Below are 14,446 nucleotides of genomic sequence, written 5' to 3'. Positions count from 1 at the left end.
CCTCACACCCACACTCACCAAGACGCACTTCCCGGGTTCGAGGCTCCAGAGGGAGCTCTCAGTGTTGATCTTGTGGGTGAACTTCCCTTCCATGAGGACACGCTCCCCATTTTCCTCCAGCACAGCCACCCGGATGGAGCTGCTGCTGAGGGTCACCGAGACCTGGAACAGAGTGAAAGAGAATCACCTTGTGCTCCAGGACAGGACGGAACAGTGGTTTCCAAGGCGCCTGGCCACACACGGCAGGAGAACAGAACCAAGAAAATAATACCAACCAATTCACACATAAAGGAGACTTGTCGTCATGTCCATCAAGAGAATGCACTTACAGTTTTGATATGCCTAACAGTAACGGGGTGCTTTGTGGGAGCAGAATCTCTTCTCCAGTTAGGGGAGACCAATTCCCTGGATGGAAGGCAAGCAGGGCCAGTGTAGCAGGGGGTTACTCTCCCCACGCCCACCTTGCTGTCTGGGGTCCGCAGCAGTCCCACCCCAGAGGACATGCCGGAGACCAGAGCAGCCAGCTTCTCTTCCCTCCAGGAGCTGCTGTGCCGGCTATGGCCACAGCTCAGCTTTCACCTAGGAGGCTGAGGCCAGGTTCTCTGGTTTTACATTTTGTCTCTGTTCCCCTATATCCTGCTGGATCTCTGCTCCCACACATCTGTCTTCACACCTGCGCTGGACTAGGGGCTTTGCTTCATGCATGGATCCCAGCAAGCAGCATCCCAAGTACATTCAGATCAGTAAACAGTCCAGGAAAGAAAACAGAACTACAGGGATTCCCCGCCACCGCCCCACCACCACCCCCTTCTCTTTAAAATTCTAAATTCTGTGTTTTACAACGCAGAAATCTTTTTATAATAATATTTACACAATGTATTCATTACATGAACAGAGGCTGGCTAACTTAGACCTTTCTCACCAGAGTGTGGGGTCAGTCAAGGTGTCAAAACAGTTTGGAGGAAGCCCTGCCATCTCACTTGGTAAGTGCTTATTAAATGCTTATAAAGCACTTGAAAAATTCCCTCAGTGTCATAGGATTTTCAAACTGGAGTTTACACACACGTTGATGGAATCTGATACTATAACCTACCTGAATTTTAAATAACCATAAATGAGTGATGGAAAGGAAAACGATATCCAAACACACCATGCCCACAGGCAGGCCCGAGTGGGGCCCTGTAAGCCCCAGCTGCACTTACACTCAACTTCTGGGAGAATTACCACTTTCTCGACTGATTCTGCTAAGGCCCGGGCACAACACACTTCACTCCCAGCTGCCCAACAGCAGCCCAGCTCACTCCTAGACAGTTCCAGACAATCGCTGGCCAAGTCACATCCCTGACCATGAACTCAGATGTGCGAAGAACACTTGACAGAGCGGACCAAGGCTCCATCAGTTGGCCCCCTAGGAACAAGCTCACTTTAACAAATAAAATTCTCCAGCCAGCTTTACCTAACAGGATAATTTCCAAATCTGGATGAGCTTCCACAACACTTGTCTCTTGTACAAAGGGGATGCACCCAGGCACCAAGGGGAAACTAGGCGGGAGACGCTTCCAAGAGCTCCAGTCCAAGGCGTCACTCTGAGACCAGGCAGTCATCTTCTGACCCACAGAGATGACAGGAACAAAACACAAACAGAAAAGCCCCAGACAGCAGAAGGTAAGCAGGGAGAGGCTGGGACAGACAAGCTCTTGACAGCTCTATGGAGAGGAAGGAGAAGTGTGTGGGGCCAGACACCATATAACAGGGATAAGCACAGCTGCGTGGGGCCTCTAGCTAGCAGTCAGCAAGCACGGAGCGTGGAGGCAGAGCAGCCAAGTCAGTCCACAGGGCAGCTGGGTCAGCGAAGACCCATCAGGAGAGACTGGAACCCACTGTGTGCCACTGAGCAACAGGCAGCCCTGCTCCAGAAAACCTGGCCAGCAGCTGAGGGGACTGGGTGGAACTGGCCCAGTACGCCGTAAGGCAAAGCCAACCACCAGTCAACCCTCAGCTGTGAGCAGTGATGGGAGGAGCAGACCTCAGACACGTGAAGGAGAAAACCATCAACATCATTCCACACTCAAAAGAATGAGGAAGATATATTTTTTAAATAAAAAAACTAATAGGGAACTAAGGATTGTATCCTATGAGAAAAAGCAGCAGCCCCAAAAGACAGACTTAGGTTAATAACCACGAAAAAAGGTAAACATTACAGAGCTACCTAAGAAAAAAGGCAACTTTAAAATATGTCCAATTTATATTCTGAGAGACCTGGGAAGATACTGCATCTGCAGAACCAGAATAAAACATGAAAACAGAAATAGAACAAACAAAAGATACTTAGAAAAAAAATAGAGTGAAAATAAAATTTTCAATAGAAAGGTTGGAAGATAAAATCAAAAAACTCAAGGTAGAGTAAGAAACCAACCCAGGCAATCAGTTTGGCATCCCAGAAACTATGACAAGACAACGACCAGTGCTTAAGAAAAACATGTCTTCAGTTTGAAAGAACCCACTGAGGGCTGAACGGAAGGAATGAAAGACGACAATTCATATCACTGAGTATTTAGAATAAGTTCCAAAAAGTTCTACCTAACAGGGGAGAAGTTTACGCACAAAGAACCGGAATGGAAGAGATCACTAGAATCAGTAACAGTGGACGTAAGAAAACAAAAAAATGACACCTATAGTCACGCTGGGGGCGTCTGCTTGTTTGTTTTCGCCATACAACGGCAGCTTGCCGGCTCTCAGTTCCCCTCCCAGGGACGGAACCTGGGCCACAGCAGCAGAAGCCCAGAATCCTAGGTGACCAGGGAACTCCCGAGAGAGTATTTTTTAAAGTCAGAATTCCATATAAACTCAAATCACAAAATAAGTGAAAGGTTAAAATAACTGTACTTCTTCTGCTTTACTGACTACACCAAAGCCTTTGACTGTGTGGGAAATTCTTCAAGAGATGGGAATACCAGACCATCTGACCTGCTTCCTGAGAAGTCTGTATGCAGGTCAAGAAGCAAGTTAGAAGTGGACATGGAACAACAGACTGGTTCCAAATAGGAAAAGGAGTACGTCAAGGCTGTATATTGTCACCCTGCTTATTTAACTTATATGCAGAGTACATCATGAGAAACACTGGGCTGGAAGAAGCACAAGCTGGAATCAAGATTGCTGGGAGAAATATCAATAACCTCGGATATGCAGATGTCACCACACTTATGACAGAAAGCGAAGAACTAAAGAGCCTCCTGATTAAAGTGAAAGAAGAGAGTGAAAAAGTTGGCTTAAAACATTCAGAAATGTTTCAACATTCAGAAAACTAAGATCATGGCAACCAGTCCCATCACTTCATGGCAGATAGATGGGGAAACAATACAAACAGTGAGAGACTTTTTGGGGGGCTCCCAAATCACTGCAGATTGTGATTGCAGCCATGAAATTAAAACATGTTTGCTCCTTGGAAGAAAAGCTATGACCAATTTAGACAGCATAGTAAAAAGCAGAGACATTACTTCACCAACAAAGGTCCATCTAGTCAAAGCTATGGTTTTTCCAGTGGTCATGTATGGATGTGAGAATTGGACCATAAAGAAAGCTGAACACAGAATTGATGCTTTTGAACTGTGGTGTTGGAGAAGACTCTTGAGAGTCCCTTGGACTGCAGGGAGATCCAACCAGTCCATTCTGAAGGAGATCAGCCCTGGATATTCATCGGAAGGACTGATCCTGCAGCTAAAACTCCAAGACTTTGGCCACCTGATGTGAAGAACTGACTCACTGGAAAAGATCCTGATGCTGGGAAAGATTGAAGGCAGGAGGAGAAGGGGACGACAGACAATGAGATGGTTAGACGGCATCACCAACTTGATGGACATGAATTTGAGTAAGCTCCGGGAATTGGTGATGGACAGGGAAGCCTGGCACGCTGCAGTCCATGGGGTCGCAAAGAGTCAAGACACGACTGAGCAACTGAACTGAACTGAACTGAACTGAACTGAAGACATTCAGGAGCACTGTATTTATGACCACACCATCATTCTGAGAAAGTTACTTGAGGCTGTAACATAACAAAATGAGGATGAAACTAAAACAGAAGATCCTGGGTGAGGGAGGGTCAAAGAGTACAAACTTCTACTTATGAAATGAGTAAGTTCTGGGAATCTAAAGTATAGTGGTGACTGTAATTCACGATACTTGTATATTTAAAAGTTGCTAAGACAGGAGAACTAAAAGTTCTCATCACAAGAAAAAAACTGTGACTCTGTGAGGTGGCAATGCTAATTAAACTTATGGTGGAAATTGTTTTGCTACATATACGTATATGTGTACACATGCACATTTCAAATAACTATGTGCACACCTGAACCTACCACAATGATACATGCCAATTATATCTCAACAAAAATAAAAGGGCGGGGGGGGGGGGTAAAGGAGGAAGGCCCAGAAAGGATCTAAAACACAGTGAATTTAATCAAGAAGTGAGGTAAAAAAAGTTCTAGGATGTAAGCTATTTAATACTGAACTAGAAATAATCAGTCCAAATGGGAGTCATAGGTGAAATGGTCTGCAGGGAGTGATTTCTAGACAATACAGAGTACCAGTGAGAATCTGGGTAATTCTGAGTTTATGATGATAGTGTACTATTTTTGACAAGGAAAAAAAAAGCAAGACATCAAGAAACTCCAGAAAAACAAAAAACTACACAAGAAACTCTTGATCCAAAGGGATGTAGTGAAAGTAGAGTAAGGACCACCAAAACAGCCTGACCAGAGTAAAACCAGAGACTGGAGCCCTGAGTGGAAGGGGCAGTGGGCTCAGGCACATACACTCTCGGGGTCCTGACAGATGAAGCTGGACATGAGGGGAAATTCTAGGTCCCCTGAGACTTTCCTGGGCAGCCACCTGCTGGCTGGCAGGCACAGGTGAGCCGCGGGGAGCCGGGCAGCAAACTAAAGAGACCAGAGCCGCCCTGGTAGGGCCAATGTGCGGAACGGGAGTGTATCACGGTAGGGTCACGATGGTATCAAGCCATATCTGACAAGATACACGTAGAAAACATCTGGCAGGACTTCCCTGGTGGTTCAGTGGCTAAGGCTTCCCCTTCCAATGGAGGCGTGCAGGTTACATTCCTGGTCAGGGAACCAAGATCCCACACGTCTTGTGGCCAAAAAACCAAAACATAAAAACAGAAGCAACACTGTAACAAATACAATTAAAAAAATTAAATCACATCAAAAAACTTTAAAAAAGAAAAAAAGGAAAAGGAAAGATGCCAAAAGATCCCAGAAACCAGGAATGTGATTTCTGAGGTTGGGGTGTGGGCTGGAATAGGATAAAAAGACAGAAGCAGGAGAGAAACTTTTCATTGTACATTTTTATTGTTTTAAACAGGTAAATGTCCTATGCATTCAAGCAAAAAAATATTTTTTAACAGATAAGTGCAACCTATTAGCCTTTTCTGCTATGGAAGTTTCCTATAATAAAAGTCTTCCTACATTTTTTTCTAAACGCCTTCTAAGAAGGGAACATTGTGTTGCAGAGCTTTTTAGCACAAATTCCAACAGCTGCATTGAGCTCTGGGGCACAGCATCACTGTACAAGGCATGCCCAGGGGTCTTGGTGCTCTTCTGGAAGGTTCCCACGGTGAGGCTAGAGATGGCATACAGCATGGCCATGAGCCCACCAGCCCGCAGGACCTCATTAGTCAGTAAAAACCATGCACCATCTCTGAGAGGAAAGAGAATATTGCAAAGGAAATTAATTCACTTGTCACTCACTGTCATCCAGTCAGGAATGTGCACAACAATATCATGATATTTTCCACTCAGAAGATGACTGATCAAACGGAGAAGGGGGTGGGAGCTGGGTCCTGCTCTCTGCTCCACCACCATCTCACCAGACAGTGTAGGGCCTTGGCAGTTCACATCTCCAGGGAAGTTTTCTCATGTGCCAAGTGAGAGGTTAGACTAAAAATCTCTGGAGTTCAATATTCCATCATTAAAATCCTATGATTCAATGAAAGGCCATGTTTAGAACCAGCCCCAGCTGCCTTTTGCGATCACACACAGATCTCCGTCCTGACTGCAAAGTTCCCTCTCCTGACTTCATGACTACGCTAAGCAAAGAATGGGGAACTTGGCTGCTTTTCCTGTGCAGAGCAAAGACCTAACTATATCTCATGAATGAATGAGACCAAAGCTTCATTTTGAGAAATTTTCCTTTAGATTCACCAGCAAAACAATAGAAATAACAAAAATTTAAAAATGGTTGCATGTAAAATAATAACATTTGAACATAAGGCATAACCCATGTGCATTTAGCTGTCCCCCACTATACCTGAGAGGGAAACCCATTTCCACCAGAAAAAAAATCAAAAAGTAAAGGAGAGGCAATGTTCTGAGGCCTCAAACACCAAGCTACAGTTGAAGAAGAGGGGGCCCAGGACCACCCTCCATTAACACTCGGTGCCTCCCACATCTACCTGTCATGCCCAACATGCCTGCCCCCCTCACAGAGAGCTACTTACAAACCCAGAACAACTGCGACTTCATCAGCTGAGCTGCTACCATCATGATGGTATCTGAAAGGTGCCCCAGACAAAAACCAAAAATAAACACTGCCGACAGGTAGCTGTGACAGGTACCGCAGGGAACAACTGGAAAGGAGCCAGTCCAGAAAGAAACTGGCAACTCAGAAAAAACCCTAGGCCAGCAAAAGCCAAGAGGTACAAAATAAACTTACTCTCAAATTTTAAGTGAGGTATAAGTAAATCTCTTAGATCACTAAAAACTAGAGAGATCAAAAATTCTGAAAGTTGCTGAGGAGAGTATCTTAAAAGTTCTCAGCACACACACACACACACACACAGACACACACACACACACACGAAGAGATGAAAAATTTTGAAAACACACACACGAAGTTCTATAATATGGTAAGGATGTTAACCAGACATTGTGGTGATCATTCCACAAAACACAGATATCAAACCATTATACTGTAGACCTGAAACTAACATTGTGTATCAATCATACATTTTTTTTTTTAATGTCATGGGGAAAAAATACTACTGAAAGAGAAAAGAAAATCTAACTACACAGGGGATTAGTGCAAATTAAATCAGCAGGTATCACAACGTGCCAACACTAGATAAATAACTGCCTTACAAAGAATGAGCCTCTTTCAGTCCCAGCATCAGAAACACTCAGGTTCATCCACACACCCCCAAGTGCAGCGAGCACTAGCTCCAGAAAAAGCCAGCCTGGAGACCCTGACCCTCTCTGTGTTTCCTCCTGTGAACCGCAAAGCCTCAAAGGGCTGCTGCAGGAAGGGCCTGCGGGGTGCCTGGCTGCACAGCGCAGGTTAAACAAACAGCCTGTTTACACTCCACACTGCCTGGAACTGTGCTGGCGCACCTGCCTTTTCACCTGAGCCCCACATGTCAGCTCCAGCGCAGTCATCTCGTACGAGTCTCAGGGACCATCATGTGCTCAGTAAATGTCTAATGCAGAAATGAGCAAAACCCAGGGCCACCCTCCGTGAAAGCAAGGCCATCTCAGCCCAGAGGTCAAGACAAGTGGATCTGAAAGGCAAGGATGTGACGGGGGCATGACGGTCCGCCCCTTAGCACGGTGGGATGAAGGGCAGGCCCCTCACAGCACACTGCTGGCGGCAGAGCTTGGAATCATGAGACTGACACCCCAGTGACGAGTGGGCACATCTGAGACGCTGTTTTCAGTGAGTAGGCTTCCCATGCAGCCATGGGAAGCTCAGCAAGAGCTGTCGGGGGACCTAGGTCTCTTAAGTCAAAGAAAGGGAAAATAACTAGTTTGGGGTTTTGGGGGGGATGGGGTTTGCCTTTGGGGAGGAGGCCATGCTGTGCAGCTTGCAGAGTCTCAATTCCCCAATCAGGGATCAAACCTGAGTCGTCAGCAGTAAGAACATGAGAGTCCTAACCACTGGATCGCCAGGGAATTCCCCAAAATAACTAGTTTTAGGTTGGGCCCAACAAAAGTCCTTCCAGAGAAAGTTCCCAAAGTTCATGGAGAAGTTAGAAGACACGCTAGACCAGGAAGCTCTAACATTTTTAGCCAAGTAATTAAGTGTGTAACCAACACTTTTCATAATTTATTTGCCTACGTACAAGGTAATCCTACCAAAAAAACAAAATGAAAATCACCTGACACCTGACTGACTACCATTCTAGAGCATGCTGAGCAACTCACCCTGACAGGAAGGTCAGCCTGCACTGGCTCTGACCTATCGTGTCAGAGGGGACACAGTCATCAAAAATAGGATTCTGTGGGGATGACCCCTAGGTACCTAGTATGACCTGGATCCTAAAGTCCATAGCGTCAGGAGGTCGCTGAGCCCTAGTGAGATCTCCTGGGCTTGGGCGGGGGGGGTGGGGGGGGGGGGGAGAAAGGGAGAGATGGGTAGACAGCGCTGTTGCAGCTGACACCATCCCCACCACAGCGCCCTGACACACACCCACAAGGAGCTGTGAAGACCCAGGGGCTCCAGTCCTGCTCCTGTGTCCCATGCTGCAGGATGAACTGCATTTATCTGACACTGGTAGGAAGTTGCAGTCTCCTAGAGGCTTCCCCAGACCCACCCAGACTGCTGCAGAGGGCAGGTTTACTTCAGGTAGAGCCTGGGTAATCACAAAGGGACCAGGAGGGACCTCAGGATGGAAGTGGGCTAAGGGGAAGGTCTGGGAGGGCTTACTCACTGCCTAGAGCCTGGATCTGACATATATCCAGACCAGCAGGAGCCACTTTACACAGTGGTCATTTCTCTGAAACGTACATAAAACTCAACTTCTGTTTCACATGCTCTGGGACCATCCCTTTTAAAGAAGGCTGCAGTTATTTCTGTTTATAAAGTGAGGTGTGGGGCGCAGGGAAAACAGTATGAGCTTTAGAAGCAGACACACCTGAATCAAACCATGGCTGTACCAGGGCACCCATTCAGTCACTCACTCCTAGAACATTCAGACAGTGCTCACTGTTCCTGGCAAGGCAAGAGGGAGGGAGACACATGGTGACTTTTCCATGTCAACTTGGGTAACTGAGTAACTTCTCTCGGCCTCAATTTCTCATCTATAAAACATGAGAGATACCGCTTACTTCGCAGGTTGTAGTTTCTCATGACGAATGAAATTTAAGGAAACAGTTTCTAGCATACATAAGAATTTTTTACATTGTGGATTATAGTAACAATGTCCATTTCACATGAGAGTTTTCTTCTTTAATGTGAAGCCTGCCTACTTACAACGAGCTATAATAATGTTATTCTCAGCAAGGTCCCCAAGTAAACATCTCTCTCTCACTAAAAGATTAAATCTCCACTCACTCAAGCTCATTAAGATGGAGAAATCCACTCAAGCTATAAATGTTACAGCTCCACAGAGCACAGGACTGTCCACTCACCACGACAGAACCGTGGTGCTCTGCCTCTCAGGACTCCACCTTCTCCAGTGTGAAATGGGTGTGACAACGGCCTTGCCTACTCTGTAGTGCATTTGCAGAGACTAAAGACAAAAATGATATGAGAATACTATAATTAAAAAGAAAAAAAAAAGCTCAGGTGCTATTCACATAGGAGGCTAAGTTGGGTCTCATACTTGACGTGGTTAAAGAGGGTGGAGACTGGCATGCTGGTGACTGAGGACAAGAAGCGGTCTTGTGCTGGTGGCTAAGCAGCTCCAGTGCAGCCCACAGCCTGAAGCCTTTGCTTCAGGAAAGCTGAGCAGATGGAGCTGGATGGAGCTGGAAGAACCTGGCAGTTACCTGCTTGCCCTTCACCACGTGCTTGGGTACCGGCACCTTGAGCTCTAGGTCGGTGTAGTCCTGGGACCAGGTGTAGTTCTCGCGCACAGCACCGTTGTAGCTGTCGGGGTTTCTCTGGAACTGCTCCTGTCTCCTGAGAAAGAACAAGAAGTAAGACGACAGCCCAGGCCCACAAGCAGGGCAGGAATCCCACAGGGTCCCAGGAACATACTGTCTCCAGGTCCTGAGAATGTTCACCTAACCTTGCTTGGTTTTGCGTCTAAAACTTCCCTTCCCTCTGGCTGATTTCCTTTCCGACCACCCAACTCAGGCCTCCTGGGAAGTCACAGGAACAAAGGGAAAAGCCAAGGAGAAGACCCTGTGTAGCACCCTCAAGGTTAGGAGAAATATCTGTCGACGCAATCCATGGCACAGCCTGGCCCTCCTGGTCTTCACTTAGAAACCAGACGAGTTCACAAGCCAAAGAGCCTCCTTAATCGCATCCTGGGGCTTGTGGGCGCCTGGTTTCCCATAAACCTCTTGGCAGGCCATATCTTTTTTTAAAAAAAGGGGGTGATACCAAAAAACAACTTTGGCCTGTAGCTACTCAACTTCAATTCTAATCCAACCCCAGCCTCCATCTTCCCCTGGTAAATAAATCAAAGCCAAGGCACTGCACTGAACTGCAGGCTTTCTTTAGATGTGAGCAGTGTGCTTATGAGACAGCCTAGGAAAGAAACTCCGTCAGCTTAATCTTCTTGTACGTGCATTACCAACCCAGCACAGATGCAAACAGGCATGGCCAGAGGCTGATGTCAAAAAACACAATAAAACAATGTCACAAAATTTAAGTGTTAATAATAGTAAAAACACCACATAAAAATAAGTTGAGAGTCCATCATAGTAACTTTTTGATCTAAATTAAAAGACAGAAACCTAGTCAAGGAGGAAACACCTATGAGCACGCCCATCCCAACAACAGGTACACGCAGCTCTCTTCTCCTGTGCGTGCGGAGCCCAGCTGATGCACTTGGAGGGACAGGCTGATGGGTGGGCGGCCACACTCACCGTGCACGCCCACATGTCTGCAGAGGAAAACACACAAGAGGGTCAAGGGCTGTACCCCATCAGCCTCTCACCTCTGTGAGGAGGGGCCGCAAGTGGTGGTTAATGAGATGCACTTTTCAGGTGAACGCTGTAAGCCAAGAACATGTTTCCCTCCTGCGGGTATGCCTTCCACACCTTAAATCTGAGGCTGGGCCTCTGCCACAGCCCAGGCTCTCTGGGCTGGTAAACTGGTGGCTGCTGCGGGCTGAACTATGTCCCCCAAAATGAATGTGTTAAAGTCCTAACCCTCAGCACCTCATGCAGACACATGGTCTATACAGATGTAATCCAGTTAGAATGAGGCCATTAGGGTAGGTCCTGACCCAACGCGACCGTGTCCTTAAAGGGAGGGGGCACTGGACACAAAGACACATGCACAAAGGGACAGCGTGAAGAAGCTCGGGGAGAAGACAGCCACGCGGCAGAGGCGAGCACTGTGGAGCTGGTGTCTGTGGAGGGCGCTGGCCAGAGAGCATCGCAGGGTGGGCAGCTCAGCAGGCACGCGCCCCTCCCCGGCCCCCGCAACCCCGTATGGACCTGCAGCTTCTCCCCGGCACAGATCAGCAAGCTGCTGGGTGTTTTTAACACTCTAAATCCACATTCTCTTTAAATAAAGTTGATTATTTCCCGCCGACAGTGCGCAAAAAGTAAGTCTCCTGTCACATGCAGGTGCTCTGGGCCCCCCCCACCCCCAGCGTCCTCCCAGACCAGCCTACAGCCACACCCCTGCAGCTGCTGGCCAGAACTGGGGTGGGAGGGGAAGGGGGCGGGGGGAGTGGGAAGGGTGGGAGGAGGAGCATGCGTCAGCAGCCAGGGTGCAGACAGGGAGCAGGCCTCAGCGCAGCACCCACGTCTGATGAGCTGGATCAGCCCAGATAACAGGGTTGTGACTGTGTCAAAGAAAGAGCCCTCTCCAAGAGAGAGGCTCTGCGGGGCAGTGCCCACAGCCAGCATCACCTGCACAGGTGGGAAAGGAACTCAGGCTGCCTCCCCCCTCCCTCCCTCCAAGCCCCTGCACTGCGGGGGTGGCAGCGTGGGAATTAGAACAGCCAGTGGGTGAGTGGGAGAAGTGGTGGGTAAAAGGGGTCACAGCTCCCAAATAAAGGCTCCTGTGCAGGAGGCTGGAGCCCATATAGGAACAGGTTATAATTCAGCAGGGGGCACTCTCAAGCCCTTTTCCAGGTTCCCAGGGTTGGGGTGTGGGGACAGATCCCCCACCACGTGGAGACAGGCGCTAGCCAGCACTCACCAGGTTCCCGGAGCCAGAAGAGAGCTGCTTCCACCCTGGAACATCCTGCCTCCACTCACTCACACCTGTCCCTCATGCTCTAAGGCAAAGGCTACCTCTCCTGGGTGTTCAGTGGTACACAGGGGTGACAGCTCCCCACCCACCTGTAGATGCCACTGTCCATGTACCCGGGGGAGAGGCCAGGGCTTGTGTGTGAGGAATGTGGTGTGCGTGTATACATGTGACTGAGTATGTCCTGTGAGCATGTGTGTGGTGTGTACGTGTGTGTGGAGTACACAGTGTGTGAGCACTTCCATGTGCACGTCTTCCCTTGTGTGCGTACGTGATGTGAACAGGTGGTGTGAGCATGTTCATTCTGTGTGTCCGTGCAAGCCTGTGTGGGGGGTGTACATGGTGTAGACAGTACGTGTATATATACATTAGTAGACAGTAGTTCATCCTTCCCTTTGCAGAGCAGCTCCATCTCGCGTCAATTTCCTGCTCTCCTCACTGATCCTACGATATCCCACACCTGGAGCTCGTGCCTCGCAGGAGAGAAGCCACCACAATGAGAAGCCTGCGTAACTAGAGAGTAGTCTCCACTCGCTGCCACTCGAGAACAGCCCGTGCAGCCAAAAATAATAAACAAAGGTGTAACAGAATGAGATAATCACCACTGGGTAACCTACAATGGAAACGTTGAGTCTGGGCAGCATTCCTTGACGGACACTGAGCTCTAGGTGAGAGGTGGATGGGAGTCTGCTCACAGAAGGACCAGAAAATCTCGCTGTGTCCACAACAGCAAGATACCAGGCACCTCCTGAGAGAACCTCACCTCTGTGGTAGTCCTGCCCTAATGCTGAGCCTTAAACCTGCTCCACACCACAGGTCTAACCACCAGACTACAGACAGCAGAAGTGGCAGAGAACGTATCCATCAAAACCACCAACATAAAACCTGCCAAGGCCAGCATCTGGGAAATTACAATACAGAAAATTCTAAGTTTCTTTACAAACAAATGGTTACAAAGGGCATCATAAAATGAAAAAAAAAAGAGGAATTATTCTAAATTAAGAGACTTAGAAGATACAGCAACCAAATGCAATGTTTGGACTTGCTGGACAGATATTTGGAAAAAAACAACTGTAAAAAGACATTTTGAGACAATGAGGAAAAAGTGAACGCAGTCTGGACATTAGATGATTTTGGGAATCATAAATTTGTTAAGTTTTGATATTCATTTAGTCCACTTTTCTTTTTTACTGAAGTACGTATGGGTGAAAGAAAGTCTGTGATTTCTGGGCTCTGCCACATCAAAAAAAAAAGGGGGGGATTAGGGAGAAAAAGGAAACATGAATTCTGACATATTGTTAATAAGAAAGTGGGGGAACTTCACGGACATTCATTATGCTATCCTCTCCTTTTTGTATCACCAAACCTGAAGGATCTGTCTTGGCTATTCACCCAGGAGTGGATCTGCTGGGTCAAGGGTACAAAAAAAGCATCTCACCCATAAGAGACAGTGAGGAACTCATTTCCAAGGGCTGCCCCAACTCTCACTCAACAGCTGTGTGCACAGGGTCCTGCTCAACACTGGAACACTTTCTCAAGAAAATACATACAAAAAACAGTGTTTCCAATCGGTCTGGATTCACATTTCCCTGCATATAATGTTAACTGGCCATATGCGACTCATTTCTGCAAAATCCCTGCCGTGGCTTTTGTCTGTGCTTTCCCTGGTTTGAAGAAGTTCTCCATAAATTTTTGATAAAATTCTTTGTTGGTTTCCAAGTATACGAACGCCTTCTCCTGGCTGATAAGTTGCCTTCCTACTTCCTTCCAGATGTTTGATTAACTCAAGCACCAGCACTATCATCAAACAATCTCACAGCTCCTTCCCTCCCTGAAGTCTGAAGGGGATCGCATCCATTTTCTAACAGGAATACTCTAACATTTTAATCTCTAGTTTTTGGAGTTATCAGGCCCTTTGCATTCAACCTGGCTTCCTTGTGTAGTCTGTTCTTCTCTTGACCACTTGGACCAGGAAGGGAAGAGAAGTCGCTCAGTTGTGTCCGACTCTTTGCAACCCTATGGACTGTAGCCCACCAGGCTCCTCGGTCCATGGGATTTTCCAGGCATGAATTCTGGAGTGGGTTGACATTTCCTTCTCCAGGGGATCTTCCCGACCCAGGGATCGAACCCGGGTCTCCCGCATTGTAGGCAGACGCTTTACCATCCAAGCTGGAGCTTGTCTAACTAGAAAGCCCAGCTGAGGAACACAGGGCCAGCCGGGAACAGGACTCGCCTGCAGTCGCTGCATGCAGCAGCCCAGCTCCTCTGGGATACCTTCTGGTTC

The 14,446-nt window shown here is 47.6% G+C and overlaps 1 protein-coding gene across 1 annotated transcript in view; it reads right to left on the bottom strand.

Moving 5' to 3' along the window:
- NUDCD3 (NudC domain containing 3) overlaps window positions 1-14,446 on the bottom strand; it is a 70,026-nt gene that overhangs the window by 14,307 nt on the left and 41,273 nt on the right. Inside the window, exons 3-4 of the mRNA XM_004007984.5 lie at window positions 9,777-9,909; window positions 19-162 (exon numbers count right to left, since the gene is read on the bottom strand). Of these exons, the coding sequence (XP_004008033.1) occupies window positions 19-162; window positions 9,777-9,909 (277 nt within the window). The remainder of the gene's footprint in view (window positions 1-18; window positions 163-9,776; window positions 9,910-14,446) is intronic.

The sequence above is a fragment of the Ovis aries genome, chromosome 4 (assembly GCF_016772045.2).
Source record: "Ovis aries strain OAR_USU_Benz2616 breed Rambouillet chromosome 4, ARS-UI_Ramb_v3.0, whole genome shotgun sequence".
Classification (NCBI taxonomy): Eukaryota; Metazoa; Chordata; class Mammalia; order Artiodactyla; family Bovidae; genus Ovis; species Ovis aries.
This window is presented reverse-complemented; position numbering and strand designations above follow the sequence as displayed.